General features: G+C 46.4%; 1 protein-coding gene across 4 annotated transcripts in view; it reads left to right on the top strand.

Annotated features, from left to right (window-relative positions):
• Positions 1–15629, top strand: part of MOSPD2 (motile sperm domain containing 2) — a 144700-nt gene that overhangs the window by 54494 nt on the left and 74577 nt on the right. For 3 of the 4 annotated variants that reach the window (XR_004539875.1, XM_033948687.1, XM_033948689.1), the window contains 2 exons: positions 6152–6190; positions 11809–11933. Coding sequence is in view for 3 of the 4 variants with exons in the window: in XM_033948687.1 (XP_033804578.1) it covers positions 6152–6190; positions 11809–11933 (164 nt within the window). In the remaining variant the exon portion in view is untranslated. The remainder of the gene's footprint in view (positions 1–6151; positions 6191–11808; positions 11934–15629) is intronic. The other variant, XM_033948688.1, reaches the window with a different exon arrangement.

The following is a 15629-nucleotide window of genomic DNA, read 5'->3' as shown; positions in this document are numbered from 1 at the left end:
GTGTTCTTCAACCTTTTTACACCAATGGACTGGCGGAAATAAAATAATTATTTCTGCGGACCAACATCGGTCCATGGACCGGCGGTTGAAGAACACTAGTGTAGAGCCTATAAGTTAGATTCCCACCCTTTAGCACCTTCCACTGTTTTATTCTCGAAGCAGGATCAATCAGGTGTTGTTGGTTTTTTTTTTTCAACATGTCTTCCACTGTTCCATCAATGTTTATACAGTACCTTCTAGAAGGCATCCATTTACTTAAGTCTTTTTCCTTATATCTGTTCCTTAATGAACATTCGCCACACTTTTACTCCATTGTCTTTTGATTCCAAAAGCTCAGAGGTTTGGGAGTGGCTTTAGGGAAGGAGACCACTACATCTTCTTTTTTGTTTTGTTTTTTAAATATATATATATATATTTTTTTTTTTAGAATTACTTTTTCTTCACTAATCACTATGCCTCCAGATCTCCAAGAGAGTCTCTTTTCAAGGTGTCTCTTAGAGAGAGAGGTGGTAGCCCTTCTTCTCAAAGAGAACTGGGGTTTTTACGTCCAGGTTTTCCTCATCCCAAAAGGGAATGGAGGTCTACGGACAATTTTAGATCTCAGGGGCCTGAACAAATTTTCACTGGGGGGAAAAGTTTCATATGCTGCTTCAGATAACTTTATATTCCCTCTCAGATCGCGACGACTGACTATGCCCCCTAGATCTGAAAAGAAGTTTCTTCTCACATTCCAGTGCTTCTGACCTTCTGGAAATTACTCAGATTTCAGATAGCGCAGACCATTATCAATATAGTCCTGCCTTTTGGCCTTGCACATCTTCTTCCAGAGTATTCATCAAGGACCTGGTTGTAATGGCAGTAGAATTGCAGACGCAGGGTCTCCAGGTTTTCCCTGTCTGGATGATTGCCTCATCAATGATCCAACCTCGCAGTGACTCAGTTCATAATTCTCTTCTTTCAGCAGTGAGGATTCAAAATCATTTTTCCCAAATCCCAACTTCGACCTTCTTAAAATCTGCGATTTATCGGAGCTCTGCTACACACCTTTTATTTCAGTGTTTTTCCCTTAGCAAACAACAAAATTTGATTCTGCTTTGTGAGCAGACTTATCTTCTCCCATCAATCTTGGTCAGATATCTTATGGTACTCCTAGGCCACGTGGCTTCCACGGTGCATGTTACTCTGTGGTCTCAAACTCTTGACCTATCACACTACACTTTGATAATCTCTGTACTGGTGGATGAGCTCTTCCTTGCTTTCCCAGGTGGTTTTGTTCTACAACCTCCATATCGGAAGTTTCTGACCATGCACTCGTCGTCCTACACTTGCGAGGTTTATCTGGATGGTCTTCGCACTCAAAGTTGATAGTCTTCGCACTCAAAGTTAATAGTCTTGTAGAACCAGTTTTTCTATCTATATCTTTTAGAACTCAAAGCAATCTACGATGTTCTCAAAACATTTCAGCACATTGTGACTAACTACATCCTTCTAACACCCATTCGTTCAGGTTGGAATGTATTACATAAACAAGTCAGGAAGCAGGGGTTCTCATCTTCTTTATCAGGAGACCCAGAAGACTTGGAACTGGGCGATTGTTCGCAATATAATTTTGAAAGCAATATACATTTGAGAGAAGAATCATTCTCGCACAGATGGATTTAGCAGGTTTCTTCAGCCACACGAGTGGACGCTCAACTCTGCAGTCCTGCATCACATATTCTCTCTTTTGGGGACTCCTAAGATAGACCTATTTGCATCCCCCCTCCCCAATCACAAGTTGCCTCATTTCGACTTCAGGCAGTATTCTTCCCAACTACATTCCTTCAAATAATAAGTCATAGACTAACAACCCTATTGTATATGGATTAATGCAGGAGCGAGCTGATCCCCTGTACTTTGCTTTGCACTTTTATTATGCTAGGTATTTTCTATGGGGGACAAAAAGACCTCAAGCACCCGCAGCTGCTTGTTATTAGAACTTGTCTTAACAAGTTAGCTATACGCGGGCTATCACTGATCTAAAAAAAACCCCTTTTTTGTAAATTTATTAATAATTATTTGTGAAATTTAATATATTTTGCTTATACTTCTTTTTTCTTATTTAATGTTCATCTAAGCACACATGTGCTCATTCATATCCCTTATAGGAATCCATGACCCAATATAGATAGTACTTAGCTTGGGATTTTTACTGCCAAGCGTGATAGGTGTGGTACGATGGAACGTCTCCGTTTCGCTCTACATGTTTCAGAAGAGCTGCTTCAGGATATGGGTAATCCTATAATCTCAAAACTGAGGAACTGCTTGTAGCGTTCATGAGCAGTTGAAAAAGTCTTAATAGACCACGGAATCTACTGTACTGTATTTTCGCGGATATAACGCGCACCCGTGTAAAACGCGCACACGGGTATAGCGCGCAGAAACCACACTTGTATGTACGGAAACTTTTGTATACAGCGCTCATGGGTATACCGCGCATGCTGCCCAACTCTCCTCTGGCCACCCCGACTCTCCTTTCGCCCTCCCCGACTCTCCTCTGGTTGCCCCGACTCACTGTTCACCCGCCCTGACTTTCGGTGCACTGCCCCGCCTCTCCGTGCGCTGTCCCGACTCTCCGTTCACCTGCCCTGACTTTCCGTGCACTGCCCCGCCTCTCCGTGCGCTGTCCCGACTCTCCGTTCACCTGCCCTGACTTTCCGTGCACTGCCCCGCCTCTCCGTGCGCTGTCCCGACTCTCCGTTCACCTGCCCTGACTTTCCGTGCACTGCCCCACCTGTCCCCCTTGAAGGTCTGCCTGTCCCCCTTGAAGTCCTGTCCCCATCCTGAAAGCCTGATGCCCCCCCTCGACGTCCGATTCTTCTCCCCCCTCGGCAGGACCACTCGCACCCCCACCCCGAAGGACCGCCGACTCCCCGACAATATCGGGCCAGGAGGGAGCCCAAATCCTCCTGGCCACGGCGACCCCCTAACCCCACCCCGCACTACATTACGGGCAGGAGGGATCCCAGGCCCTCCTGCCCTCGACGCAAACCCCCCTCCCCCCCAACGACCGCCCCCCCCAAGAACCTCCGACCGCCCCCCCAGCCGACCCGCGATCCCCCTGGCGACCCCCACGACCCCCCCCACCCCCCTTCCCCGTACCTTTGGTAGTTGGCCAGACAGACGGGAGCCAAACCCACCTGTCCGGCAGGCAGCCAACGAAGGAATGAGGCCGGATTGGCCCATCCATCCTAAAGCTCCGCCTACTGGTGGGGCCTAAGGCGCGTGGGCCAATCAGATTAGGCCCTGGAGCCTTAGGTCCCACCTGGGGGCGTGGCCTGAGGCACATGGTCGGGTTGGGCCCATGTGCCTCAGGCCGCGCCCCCAGGTGGGACCTAAGGCTCCAGGGCCTATTCTGATTGGCCCACGCGCCTTAGGCCCCACCAGTAGGCGGAGCTTTAGGATGGATGGGCCAATCCGGCCTCATTCCTTCGTTGGCTGCCTGCCGGACAGGCGGGTTTGGCTCCCATCTGTCCGGCCAACTACCAAAGGTACGGGGAAGGGGGGTGGGGGGGTCGTGGGGGTCGCCAGGGGGATCGCGGGTCGGCTGGGGGGGCGGTCGGAGGTTCTTGGGGGAGGGGGGTTTGCGTCGAGGGCAGGAGGGCCTAGGATCCCTCCTGCCCGTAATGTAGTGCGAGGTGGGGGTAGGGGGTCGCCGTGGCCAGGAGGGTTTGGGCTCCCTCCTGGCCCGATATTGTCGGGGAGTCGGCGGTCCTTCGGGGTGGGGGTGCGAGCGGTGGGGGTGCGAGCGTCCTTCCGGATGATGAATCGGGCGTTGGGCGGGGTGTGAAATATGTAAAAAAAATTTTGTATACCGCGCTCAGGCATATAACGCGCGAAGGGTATGCGCGGTACGTAAAAACGCGTATAACGCGCGCGTTATATCCGCGAAAATACGGTACTTCCAGTGTTTTTCCCAACGCCTGGAACCTGACGTGTTTCTTTTGGATTGGGCACGCAAGTTTCTTTATGTGTTTCCTCCAATCCCTCTCATCTTTGAGACGCTTGTCAAGCTCAATTAGGAATTGGCCACCATGATTCTGTTGGCCCTCGGTGGCCCAGTCATCCTTGGTACTCCCTTCTACCTCAGCTCGGTATCAAGGACCAATGCCTTTTCAGGCTTTTCCATCTCTTCTAATGCAGAATCACAGATCTCTTTTGCTTCTGAATCTACAGGCTTTTTACACCTGACAGCTTGGTACTGCTCAGGTTGACATGGACTGAGTTTTATCTTTCTCATCCTGTCAGACATATTTTAGAAGCGTCATGAAAACCGTCTACGCAGCAGTGTTACCAGCAGAAATGGATGTGATTTTCCACTTGGTGTACATTTCATCCTCATGGTGGTGTATCCATCTCTATATCTGCAATATTGGATGTCTTCTACATTTACCCAAGACCACTTCGATTTGAGCTCATCTCAGTGCTATCAATGCTTTTCATAGCCCAGCTGATGGTAAACATCTAATTGCTCATCCTGTTGTGTCTAGATTCATTAACAGACCTTTTTTAAGGTCAAACCACCTCCAGTAGTTTGGAATCTCAATGTTGTTCTCTCTAGACCAGGGGTGTCAAAGTCCCTCCTCGAGGGCCGTAATCCAGTCGGGTTTTCAGGATTTCCCCAATGAATATGCATTGAAAGCAGTGCATGCAAATAGATCTCATGCATATTCATTGGGGAAATCCTGAAAACCCAACTGGATTCCGGCCCTCGAGGACCGACTTTGACACCTGTGCTCTAGACGTATGAAGTCTTCTTTTGAACCAATATCCTCGGCTTATCTGAAATACCTCACTTGGACAGTGGTTTTTTTCTCATCTCTCTTACCTCTGTTCGAGGAATGAGTGAACTTCAAGCACTGGTGGCAGATCCACCGTTCACAGTGTTTCATCAAGATAAAGTTGTGCTTGCACCCACTCGAAGTTCCTTCCAGAAATAGTCACAGAATTCATCTAAATTGATCTACCATACTTCCAGTGTTCTTTCCTAAGATTCATTCTCATTCTGGAGAAATGGCTCTTCATACTCTCGTTTCCAACGAGCCTGGGCTTCCTTCTTACACAGAATTCAGCCACACAGAGCATCTCCTCAACTTTTCGTCTCCTTTGATCCTAATAAGTTAGGATGTCCTGTATCCAAGAGAACTATATCTACACAGTTAGTGGTTTGTATTGTTTTCTCTTATGCTCAAGCTGGGCTGCAACTGGGAGTTGTGTCACAGCCCACAAGGTTCAAGCTATGGCAGCTTCTCTTGCTTTCCTACGCTCAACTCCTAATGATGAAATATGTAAAGCTGCTACTTGGTCCTCAGTTCTTACATCTCACTACTGTCTGGAATTCAATTCCTGACGGGAGAGTCACTTCGGCCAAGCAGTATTGTAAAATTTATTGTCTTAATGGCTAACACTCCCCTCCATCCGATTCTAGTAAGAATATGCTGCCTGCTTGTCCTGGGATAAAGCATAGTTATTTACTGTAGCAGGTGTTATCCAGTGACAGCAGCCTGATATTCTGACAACCCACCCACCTCCCCTTGGTTGGCTTCTTAGCTTGCTTACGGAACTAAGGAGCCGTGAGCCTGTGTCGGGCGAGAAGGCACTCGCGCATGCATGGTGCGGGTAGTTAGCGAACTTTCTTAAGTTCTTAAAGTGGCGATGCACTTTTAAAGCGTACCGGAACTCTGTGGATGACGTCGCCAACATGTGGGAATATCTGCCAGCTGTCCCTGGATAACACCTGTTATGGTAAGTAACTGTGCTTTTTAGAACATAAGAATAGCCTTACTGGGTCAGACCAATCGCCCATCTAGCTCAGTATCCCATCTTCATGGAGGCCAATCCAAGTCACAAGTACCTGGCAAAAACCCACAAATAACAGCAGCATTCCATTCCACCGTTCCAGGGCAAGCAATGGCTTCTCCCATGTCTGTTTCAACAGCAGACTATGGATTTTTCCTCAAGGAACTTGTCCAAACCTTTTTTTAAAACCATTTTTAGTGAGTGAGAAAACAGGAAATATATAGTCAAAGAGCAAATTCTGATTAGAATACTATTAAAAATAGAAATGTATCACTGATCTTAAATATCTTTATTTTGAATTGTTTTATTACAGCTAAAATTGTAATCTTTGAAATGCCATGGATAATGAATGGTAAGTAAATCATGTATAATCTTGAATCATATAGTATCTCTGCACTCAGCATTTTGCTTATCTTTAATAGTGTGTGTGTGTGTGTGTGTGTGTGTGTGTGTGAGATCTAATGCTTCAAAAGAGTGCCAATTATTGTTAGTGTGTGCTGATATTTACTTGTGCTGTCTGCTGCAGAAATTGTTTTTGTTTTTTGGTGCACCATTCCTAGAGATGCTGCAACACCTAGTTGATGCGTGGAATGGAAGTCAACTCCTATTCCATCTCCCTATTCCAAAAATCAATTTAATATATCGACCCTAGATTTTTGTTAGTAAAGAACCCCTCAAGTTTTATCACTTAATTTCATTTTAACATTTTTTTTAAATTGAGAAATCTTTTATCCAAAATTCTTGATTATCTAGAAATTTTTAATCTGATATCATTTTGCACCCCAGTTTGTAACTTGCATGACAAAGTATGGTACGTTGCCAACATTTTTGATGTAAAAGCTAGCTAAATTTACACTGTGCTGGTTAAAAGTATGTTATGGACATTCACGTTGAGAACGGTATACCTTATGGGTAGTACAGACCAAGGCTTATAAGTCAGAAATATAGTCACGAGAAGTGTGAAGCTAGCTTGCTGGGGCAGGGGTAGGAGCTAGGGGAGAAGTGAGGCTGACTGGCTTGGAGGAATAATGGAAGGGGTAGGGCAGGGCTACTGAAATGACAGACCGTAGCCTGCAATCCGGACATGTGGATTGCTGGGATTTTTTGACCCTGATGCTGTGGCATGGGTGGATTGTTCCCACCACCCAATGTACTTTAAATTGTTTCTCTGTCCAGATCACCGGCGGCGGCAACAACAGCAGCAGCAGCAATTCGCACTGGCCATCTGCCGCCAACCCTCTCAGCCTACTTTCTCTATGGCATCCCATCCTTGTAGAAGCAGGAAGTTAGGTCAGCAGAGAACAGGCTTCATTGTCAGCAGTAAATGACCTGCGTAAATTGCTGCTATTGCTGATGACATGGACAGAGAAATGATTTAATGTAGATGGGGGGATTGAAGGGGTTAGGTGGATGTGGGGAGAGTTCTAGATCCAGGGTCAAAGGGGAGGGGGAGAGAGAGATGGAAAGAGATTGGAGCTAGAGGTTGGGAGGGAGAGAGAAATGGAAAGAGAGAGACTGGATAATGGGAGTGAGGGAGAGAAAGAATGAAACAAGTTGAAGAAATGTTAGACCTGGGAAATGGAAGAAAAGGAGTGAGAGTAGTTGGATAGTAACTTTTTTTTTTTTTTTTAAATATTCTTTATTCATTTTCAAAATTACAATAAGTGTTAAATATATTCATTCACATTCACAATAAATACATAGATAGTAACTGGGTTGGTGGAAGGGAGGGCAGGAAGAGAGATGGAATGATGTTGGATGAGGGGTGCAGAGGAGAGGGGAGAGTGATGGCAGTTGAACAGGAGGGAGGAAAGTGAGGAGAGATGGGGAAATGAGGTATATACGGTAATTTGCAGAACCTGGGTTTTGGACACACATTGATTCTGTACTTCCACTCTTAAATAGTCCTAGGATAGGGGATAGGAGTATGACTGACTGGTTTGCTGGGTTAAGGGTAAGGATTAGGGGGAGTGACAGATTGACTTGCTGACATGCTTGCCTAGGGGTGGGAGTGGTGGTGGCTAGACTGTGCTTTGGGTTGTATACAATTAAGGAAGGGGGGGGTGAAACAGATTAAAAAAAGACAGTGGGTAATGATAGTGGTGGGGGAAGAAAGAGACTAGGTTGAGGCTTGGGCTGCAGGGAATGTATTTCGCTAGTGGCCTGCATGGATGCATTACAGGTCTAATTTACTAAACGTTCTTTTCCTTTGGACATGTAATGGGAAAACATCCTTAATAAATCAGACCCTAAAGGCTACATGGTAGTAGAGATCCCCCTCACCTTTCCCCACTCCTCAAGTTCAGTGAAGGCAGGTAGGGTGGGTGGGTGGGTAGAAAGTCTGTCACTGATTAATGTGTCCAAATAAAATTTTGTCAAGGCCTGGTTTGTCATGTTAATACACATTTATGTAACCATAATGTTTAATATGGGTTGTACATAGATTAAAATTTCCAAGCATGCAATTACAATTTTTAATCGTAAAAGTGCCCCCTTATATTTCCTCCTGTATAGTGCAATATATACATAGCAGACATAAATTCTCAAAGCTGACACATTTCAATTCAGTTGTCCCACAGAAAGGTGATATATCAAATTCCATTATCCCACCCCTTACCAGACTAAAAATAAAATAATTTATCTTGCCTTTATTATCTGGTGATTTTATCTTTTTAATCATCTCGTTCTGTATGGTTCTGCTTCCCTGCTCTGTTTACTCTTTCTCTTTCTGTACTCTTTACTTCCTGCCCTTTATCTTTCTTTCATGATCAACTTTTACTTCCATTTTTCTTCCTCCTTTTTAAATCTGTCTAGTTTTCTTCTCTTTTCTTCCCTTTCCTGCCATTCATGGGAACCATCATCTCCCTTCATTTTTTTCCCTTCCCTTCCATGGATACTAGTGCTGCCCGATTCAATTCAGCCTATTGAATTGATTTTTTGATTCGATTTTCCTGCCCAATTGGGTGTTTTTTGGTGGTTGTTGTTGTTGGGGGGGGGGGTTCCCCCCCAAACATCCTGGTGGGTTTATTTTATAGCCTCTTCACCCACTCCACCCCCTTTGTCCTCTCCTACCCACACTTGCGTTGTGGTGTAAACAAAATAAACAAAAAAGACTTTTCCTCTCTCTGTTAAATCCTAGCTCACGTTCGCGGTCTAATATCGGCTCTGGCAGGATACACATTTCAAATCTGATGCATTGTAATCACAAAACAGAAAATAAAATTGTTTTTTCTACCTTTTGTTGTCTTGTCATTATTCAAATTGTTTTGGTCCCAGGCTTTGCGACAAACATCTTCTGATAACTTGCTTGACAGGGTCTCTTGCCTATTTGTCTTTTTCTTCTTTCTCTGTGCTAACCATCCATCTTCCATCTCTGTTCTCCCCTTCCGTTTCCCTTTCCTCCCCCGGAAGTCTGGCATCTTTCCCTTTTTTTTTTTGTCTCTATTCCTGTTGCTGCAGCAATGAACCCCACCATCCCCAGATCTACCATCTCTCCTTTTCTCAACTACCCCAAGTTCATCTCTCCCTCCCTCAAGTCCATCTCCTCTTTGAATGATCTCCCCCTCCACCAAGTTCATCTCTCCCATCCATCTTCTCCTCATCTCTCCTTCTCCAGTCCACCAACTCCCCCAAGTCCATCTCCCTACTTTCCCCTCCCCCATCTACCTTTATTTTGACTTCACAACATGTTACCAGTGGCAGTAGTGATTTAGCGATCCACTCTTGCCGGCACTCCTTGCATCTTTTGTCCACTTGGTCCACCCTCAGTGTAAACGTTCTGTTTACACTTGGGCAGCCAAATGGAGAGAAGATGCCCGGAGTAGAGGCAAGGTAGTGATCGCTAACACCACTTTTGCCTGACCGGGGAGGAGAGGAGAAATACTTCTGCCCGGGGAGGAGAGAGCCTTGCTGCCGCCGATCTGCACGCAGAGGTCCTTTCAGGCTTTTCTCTGCCACCAGAGTCCTTGCTTCTGATGTAAATTCTGGTTTCGCAAAACTGGAAGTTACATTAGATGAAAGGACACCGGTGACAGAGGGAAAGCCTGAATGGAGGCCTACGAATTGTTAAGTTAAATATTTTTTTTTTTTGCAAAAACAAATTGATTCACCCGAAGTGAATCGTGATCTGGCAGCACTAATGGGTACGCTCTCTCCTCGTCTTTCTTCCCTTCCCTCCCTCTTCCTACCGCTCTTTGCTCATCATTTCTCTCCTTCCCTCCTCTGTTACCATCTCCCTTGTTTTTCCCATCCCTGTTTCCCATCCTCTGAAAGATCACCCTACCCCCTACCCCATCTTTACCTTTTTTTCCTAGCTAATCTTCCTATGATCCTTTGCTCCCTCCCTCCATGGTTGGATATATTTTTCCCTCTCTCCTCCCTCTCTCCATGGTTAGGTATCTCTTTCTCTTTATCTCCTCCCTTCCCCCCCCCCCACAGGGCTGGGTGTGGTTTCATCCAAAAATGGCATCTGAAAACATGGCCGCTGATTGCGGCAAGGAAATCTCCCTGTGAGATCAGCTGACTGGCCACAGCAGTCCCCCTCCCTGTGAAGTTAACCAGCAGGAGGGGATGCCCACACCCTCCCACCAGAACTCCCACTTGAACTTGGTTGGCAGGAAGGATGCTTCATCTCTCTGGAACCCCCGATCCCCCATATGTGAAGTAAGCCAGGCAGGATGGATGCCCACTCTCTCCTGCAGTGGAACCCACCCCACCCCAAAGCAAACTAGGCTTGCCCACTTCCTCCTGGCACCACCCTTTCGAACTCATCCCTCCCCCCAAGGCTCAGGGCCTGCACTCCTAACTCTACCCCCACCCCTGGTACCTTTCAGTTGAATGTCTGGCCAGAGGGATGCTCACTGCGTCCAGGGAGGGACCTAAGGCTCTGATTGGCTCTCATAGGAGAGGCTCCTGGGCCAACCGGAGACTTAAGTCACACTCACTGCAACCCAGGATGCACTGGGTAGGGGGCCTAAGACTCCTGTTGGCTCAGGTGCCTAAGGCTCCTCCTATGAGAGGGGTCTTAGGCATCTGAGCCAGTCAGAGCCTTATGCCTCTCCCTGGTGCATCCCAGAATGCGCAAGGAAGGGGAAGGCCCACCATTTTGGAGTGATGGCCTAGCCGGCTAGAGGGTGTTAGCATCCCTCTGGCTGGACATTCAGCTGAAAGGTATTTTGGGGGGGGGTTGTCTGGTTTGGGGGTTTCGAGTTCGAGGGGGGGTCTGGGGCAGGAGGGAATAGGCATCCCTCCTGCCTGGCTTGCTTCGATGGGGTTGGATCCAGGGTAGGAAGGAGTGGGCATCCCTCCTGCCAGCCAAGTTTGCGGAGGGGTCGGAGTTCTGGCAGGAGAAAGTGGATATCTCTCTTACCAGCTGACTTCACGGGGGGTGGTGGTCAGGTGTTCTCTGCCGCAGCCACTCAGCTTCAATCAGCTGATGGCAAGGGATCAGGTGTGATTCTCTAACTGGCGCCTGTGACATGAGCGCTGGTTAGAGAATCGGGCCGGTTAGGTGGGTTTGGGTGTCTGTCAGTTAGGTGCCAGTTAGGTGGGGTTGGACGCTATTCTATTTAGGATGCCGGTGTGCGATTCTGAAACTGACGTCCTAGATATAATGTTTAGTGACTGCTTTTTCATGCTATAGGCTCATAAGCAGTCTGCAAAGGTTACATGCTTGAACTTCTATAACTTTAGTAGTTTTCATCTAAAAAGATGAGGTTAGGCCTATTGTATTACAAATTCTTTGCTCTAACAGAATTCATTAAAATCTCATTTTTTTTTGTTTCTGATAACTTTAGTCACCTTTTTTCAGAGATGATCTCATATTTTTATTGTTTATGTAGTAAGAAAAGATTTAAAAGGGAAAAGCTCATGATAGTGTTTGGCATACGCTGTTATGAACCAGATCTAACAAATATCTTGGCCTCAGTCCATGTGCTTGGTGACCAAACTTGCAAAATTATTTTTGTCTAGCTGCATTTAAAATTGTGAAGAGTTGGCTTGGTCCGGAAGCAGTAAATACGCTAAAGTTTACCAACAAGAATGATGTTCAGGACTACATCACTGCAGAATACTTACCAGCACATATGGGAGGCTCTGTAAGTGTGATTAACCGTGCAAATAACTGGGAGAAATTTGAGCAATGTATTTATAAATATGTGTCACTTAATGTATTATTTTGTGTCAAGGCTAAAAATAACATTTCCAGGTAATGAGAGCTTAATTTGTTATGCATTCATTTTGCATGTTGTTATTAATGTCTCTGCCATTTTATTTCTTTTGTCATCTGTTCCTAAAAATGTGGACTGATTTTTTTTTTTCCTCCCCCCCTGGTAGAGCAAGGATTGTAAAGTGTGCTTCCAGGCCCCAGCTGTTTGATTAGTTACCCAGTATTCAGTTGTCTGTTGCTTCTGGTAAAGCAGTGTTGGTCAATAAATTTTGGGGGCTCTGGCCTCCAGGTTATCATGATTCAGGATTCAGCTGTCAACTGCCTGTGGTAGAGTAGAGACTTGCTAAATAAGCTACTAGGTTTCTAGCCTTTGGTTGAGCAGGCTCCTAGGGATTGAGTTTGGCTGCTCTGGTGGAATTCAGGTACTGATAAATATGTTTATCCCAGGACAAGCAGGCAGCCTGTTCTCAACATATGGGTGATATCATCCACGGAGCCTGAATGCGGCAGCCTCGCAAGCATACTTGCTTGTAGAAACGTAGAAGTTTCAAGTCAGCCGCACCGCACATGTGCGAGTGCCTTCCCGCCTAGCACAGGGTGAGTCTCCTCAGTTCTTAGTTTTCTGCGGAGCCGAGAAGTCTGTACTTTGACACTCTGCGTTGAACTTTGTTCGCTTCGTGCCTTCTCACACCGTGGTTTGTGTTCTTTTTAGTCGTGAATCATTGTGTTACTTTCTTTATTTTCCTTTAAAAAAAAAAGCAGAAGATTTATTTTGATTTTTTCTTCATTGACTGACTGGCGGGCCAGGCCGCACGGCCACAGCCGGCGGGCTTCGACTTGCAACAGCTATCTTCCCTCCTATGTCCCGGCCAGTCACAGGCTTTAAGAAATGTAGCCAGTGCCAACGTGCAATTTCTCTCACGGAGCCGCACAGCCTCAAGTGTGCCTGAAGTGCCTTGGGTCTGACAATAATCCAAAGTTATGCGAGCACTGTGCTACTCTTCAACCTCGAGCCCTTAAACGTCGTTGAGTTTTAGTGGAAAAACTCTTCAGCATGGACTCTTTGCTGACACCCTCGACCTCGATTGCTGCCTCAGTCCCACCTTCCAGCGAAGATCCTCCTGCTTCCACGAATCCGACATCGAGCCTCATCAGACTGTCCTTGTTTGGATCGCCTTTAGCCTTGAGTGCACCTGTTTTTTCTTCCCATGAGATCCCTTCAGGTCAGATACCTAAGTAGAAGGTTCCTGCAGTGGTTCTCAAGCTTTCCAAGACCTCCAAGTCTAAGCACATCTCCACTGCCACCTTGGAGCCTTTAGCCTCAGCAAGTGGTCCGGTTTCAGACGCAGATCCACCTTTGCAGGCTTCTCTCCAGACCATGTTGGAGCAACAATTTGTTCAGTTATTGAGCAAATATGCTTCTGCTTCGATGCTGCCTCCTATAATCCAGCCTGGGCAATCAGCAGTCTCCCGTGAAGTCGAGTCCCTGCCTGCCTCGAGCTGAAGCTTCTCACTCTATGTAAGGAGCAGAGTCTTTGCGAGTGTCTGGTCTGGCATCTACACAACCTAAGCAAGGAGTAGATTCTTTACAAGTGTCTCAACAGGACTCCTCACACTCCATACAAGGAGCAGAGTCTTTGGGAGTGCTTCGAGATTCCCCGATCCAATTCACTGTGTTTCGATCTACAGCTTCTAGCCCTATCCATTCACCAGCAGCATTGCCTGTTTACATACATAGGACAAAGTCTCTTTGATCCTCAAGAACTGCTTCCAGGCACCAATCTCTTTGCCGATCAGTGCCTTCATCGAGACATCTATTGAGGCGCAAATCTTCTTCTAAAGAGCAGCCTTCCTCATCTAGACCTCATTCTAGACCTTTCAGCTCTTCGAGGCCTCCAACTCCTCGCTCGAGGTCACCGCTTCTGGACCCTGAGGAATCAGCTGCTTCCATTGCCTCCTCCAAGTCTCCATATTCTTTGGATTGCCACTTCTCCAGAGAGGCTTCACCTTCATTCGCGAGGTCGTCGAGTCCCTCACGAGGCAGGGCCTTGGCGGATCAGCTGTCTTTCTCTTCCTTCCTTTGTCAGGTGGCAGATGACCTGGAAATTCAGTTAGATGCTGGTTCTAAATACTCTAAGGAGTATTTTGAGGTCAAACATCTCACTCAACCTCCTGCAGAGTCACTTAAGCTTCCTCTTAACAAGCTTTTGTCTCAAACTTTCAAACGTTGTCTGAAGACTCCTTATGCTATACCTGCTGTTCCAGGCAAATTAGACTCGAGGTATAGAACTCTGCATTGCAAAGAGTTTGAGAATTCACAATTATCTCATCAATCCCTCCTTGTGGAGTCCTTTTTGAAAAAAAACCCATCCTTCCAGGGTCTATGCTACAGTTCCTCCTGGAAGGGAAGGTAAGACCATGGACAAATTTGGACGCCGTCTATATCAAAATGCTATGATGTCCTCCAAAGTCCTCAAATACAATTTTGTCTTCATTACTTATCTCAAGTTCCTTATTAATCTTCTTCCAGGTTTTCTGAAGAACATGGATCAACATAGACATTTCGAGTTCCAAGAAGTCATTGCTACTCTGTCGTAACTCAGATTGCATCTTCTCCAGTCATCTTATGTTGCCTTTGAGCTGTCGGCTAGGGCCACTGCTTTTTCTGTAGCAATGCGCCACTTAGCCTGGCTTCGCACCATTGACATGGATCCTAATCTTCAGGACTATCTGGCTAACATTCCTTGTCAGGGCAATGACCTATGATGAATCCATAGAGGCTGCCACTAAGAAGTTGTCTGAACATGAAGAATCTTTTGCTTCCATTGTCAGACCAAAGCCAAAGTCAGCTCCTGCAAAATATTCACACCCTACTCCGGTTTTCCAGAGGCGTTATACTCCAAGGGCGGCTCCTTACACTCGAGCTCCTTCCAAGAAACCGCAGCAACAGAAGCAAGAGAAACCTCAGCCTTCTGCTGCACTTAAGGCTTCGCAGCCTTTTTGACTGTCTAAAACTGAGCGTAACCTCCATAGTTCTGCCTCTGTCCTTCCTTCCCCCATAGGAGGTTGTCTCCATCATTTTTACCACCGATGGGAGACCATTACATTCGACCTCTGGGTGCTGTAAATAATCAGGGAAGGATATTCTCTTCATTTCACTCAGGTTCCACCAGAGCTTCCTTCAAGAGAGTATCCTTCCAGTCCATCCCAGACCGCCCTTCTTCTTCAGGAAACTCAAGCTCTGCTTCGTCTCCTTGCCATCGAGGAAGTTCCCTTAGAACAGCAGAGCAGGGGTTTTTACTCCTGTTACTTCCTAGTTCCAAAGAAGACAGGCAATCTGAGACCCATTTTGGATCTCAGGGCTCTCAACAAATTTTTAGTCAAAGAAAAATTTTGCATGTTGTCCCTGGCATCCTTATACCCCCTTATAGATGAGAACAATTGGTTATGTTCTCTGCATCTCAAGGAGGCTTATACTCACATCCCCATTCATCTGATCTCCCATCAGTATCTCAGATTTCAGATGGGGAATCTGCATTACCAATACAGAGTGCTACCCTTTGGCCTGGCTTCATCTCCCAGAGTGTTCACCAAGTGCCTGGTGGTGGTAGCAGCAGCTCTAAGG

Source organism: Geotrypetes seraphini, chromosome 6, assembly GCF_902459505.1.
Source record: "Geotrypetes seraphini chromosome 6, aGeoSer1.1, whole genome shotgun sequence".
Taxonomy (NCBI): Eukaryota; Metazoa; Chordata; class Amphibia; order Gymnophiona; family Dermophiidae; genus Geotrypetes; species Geotrypetes seraphini.
This window is presented reverse-complemented; position numbering and strand designations above follow the sequence as displayed.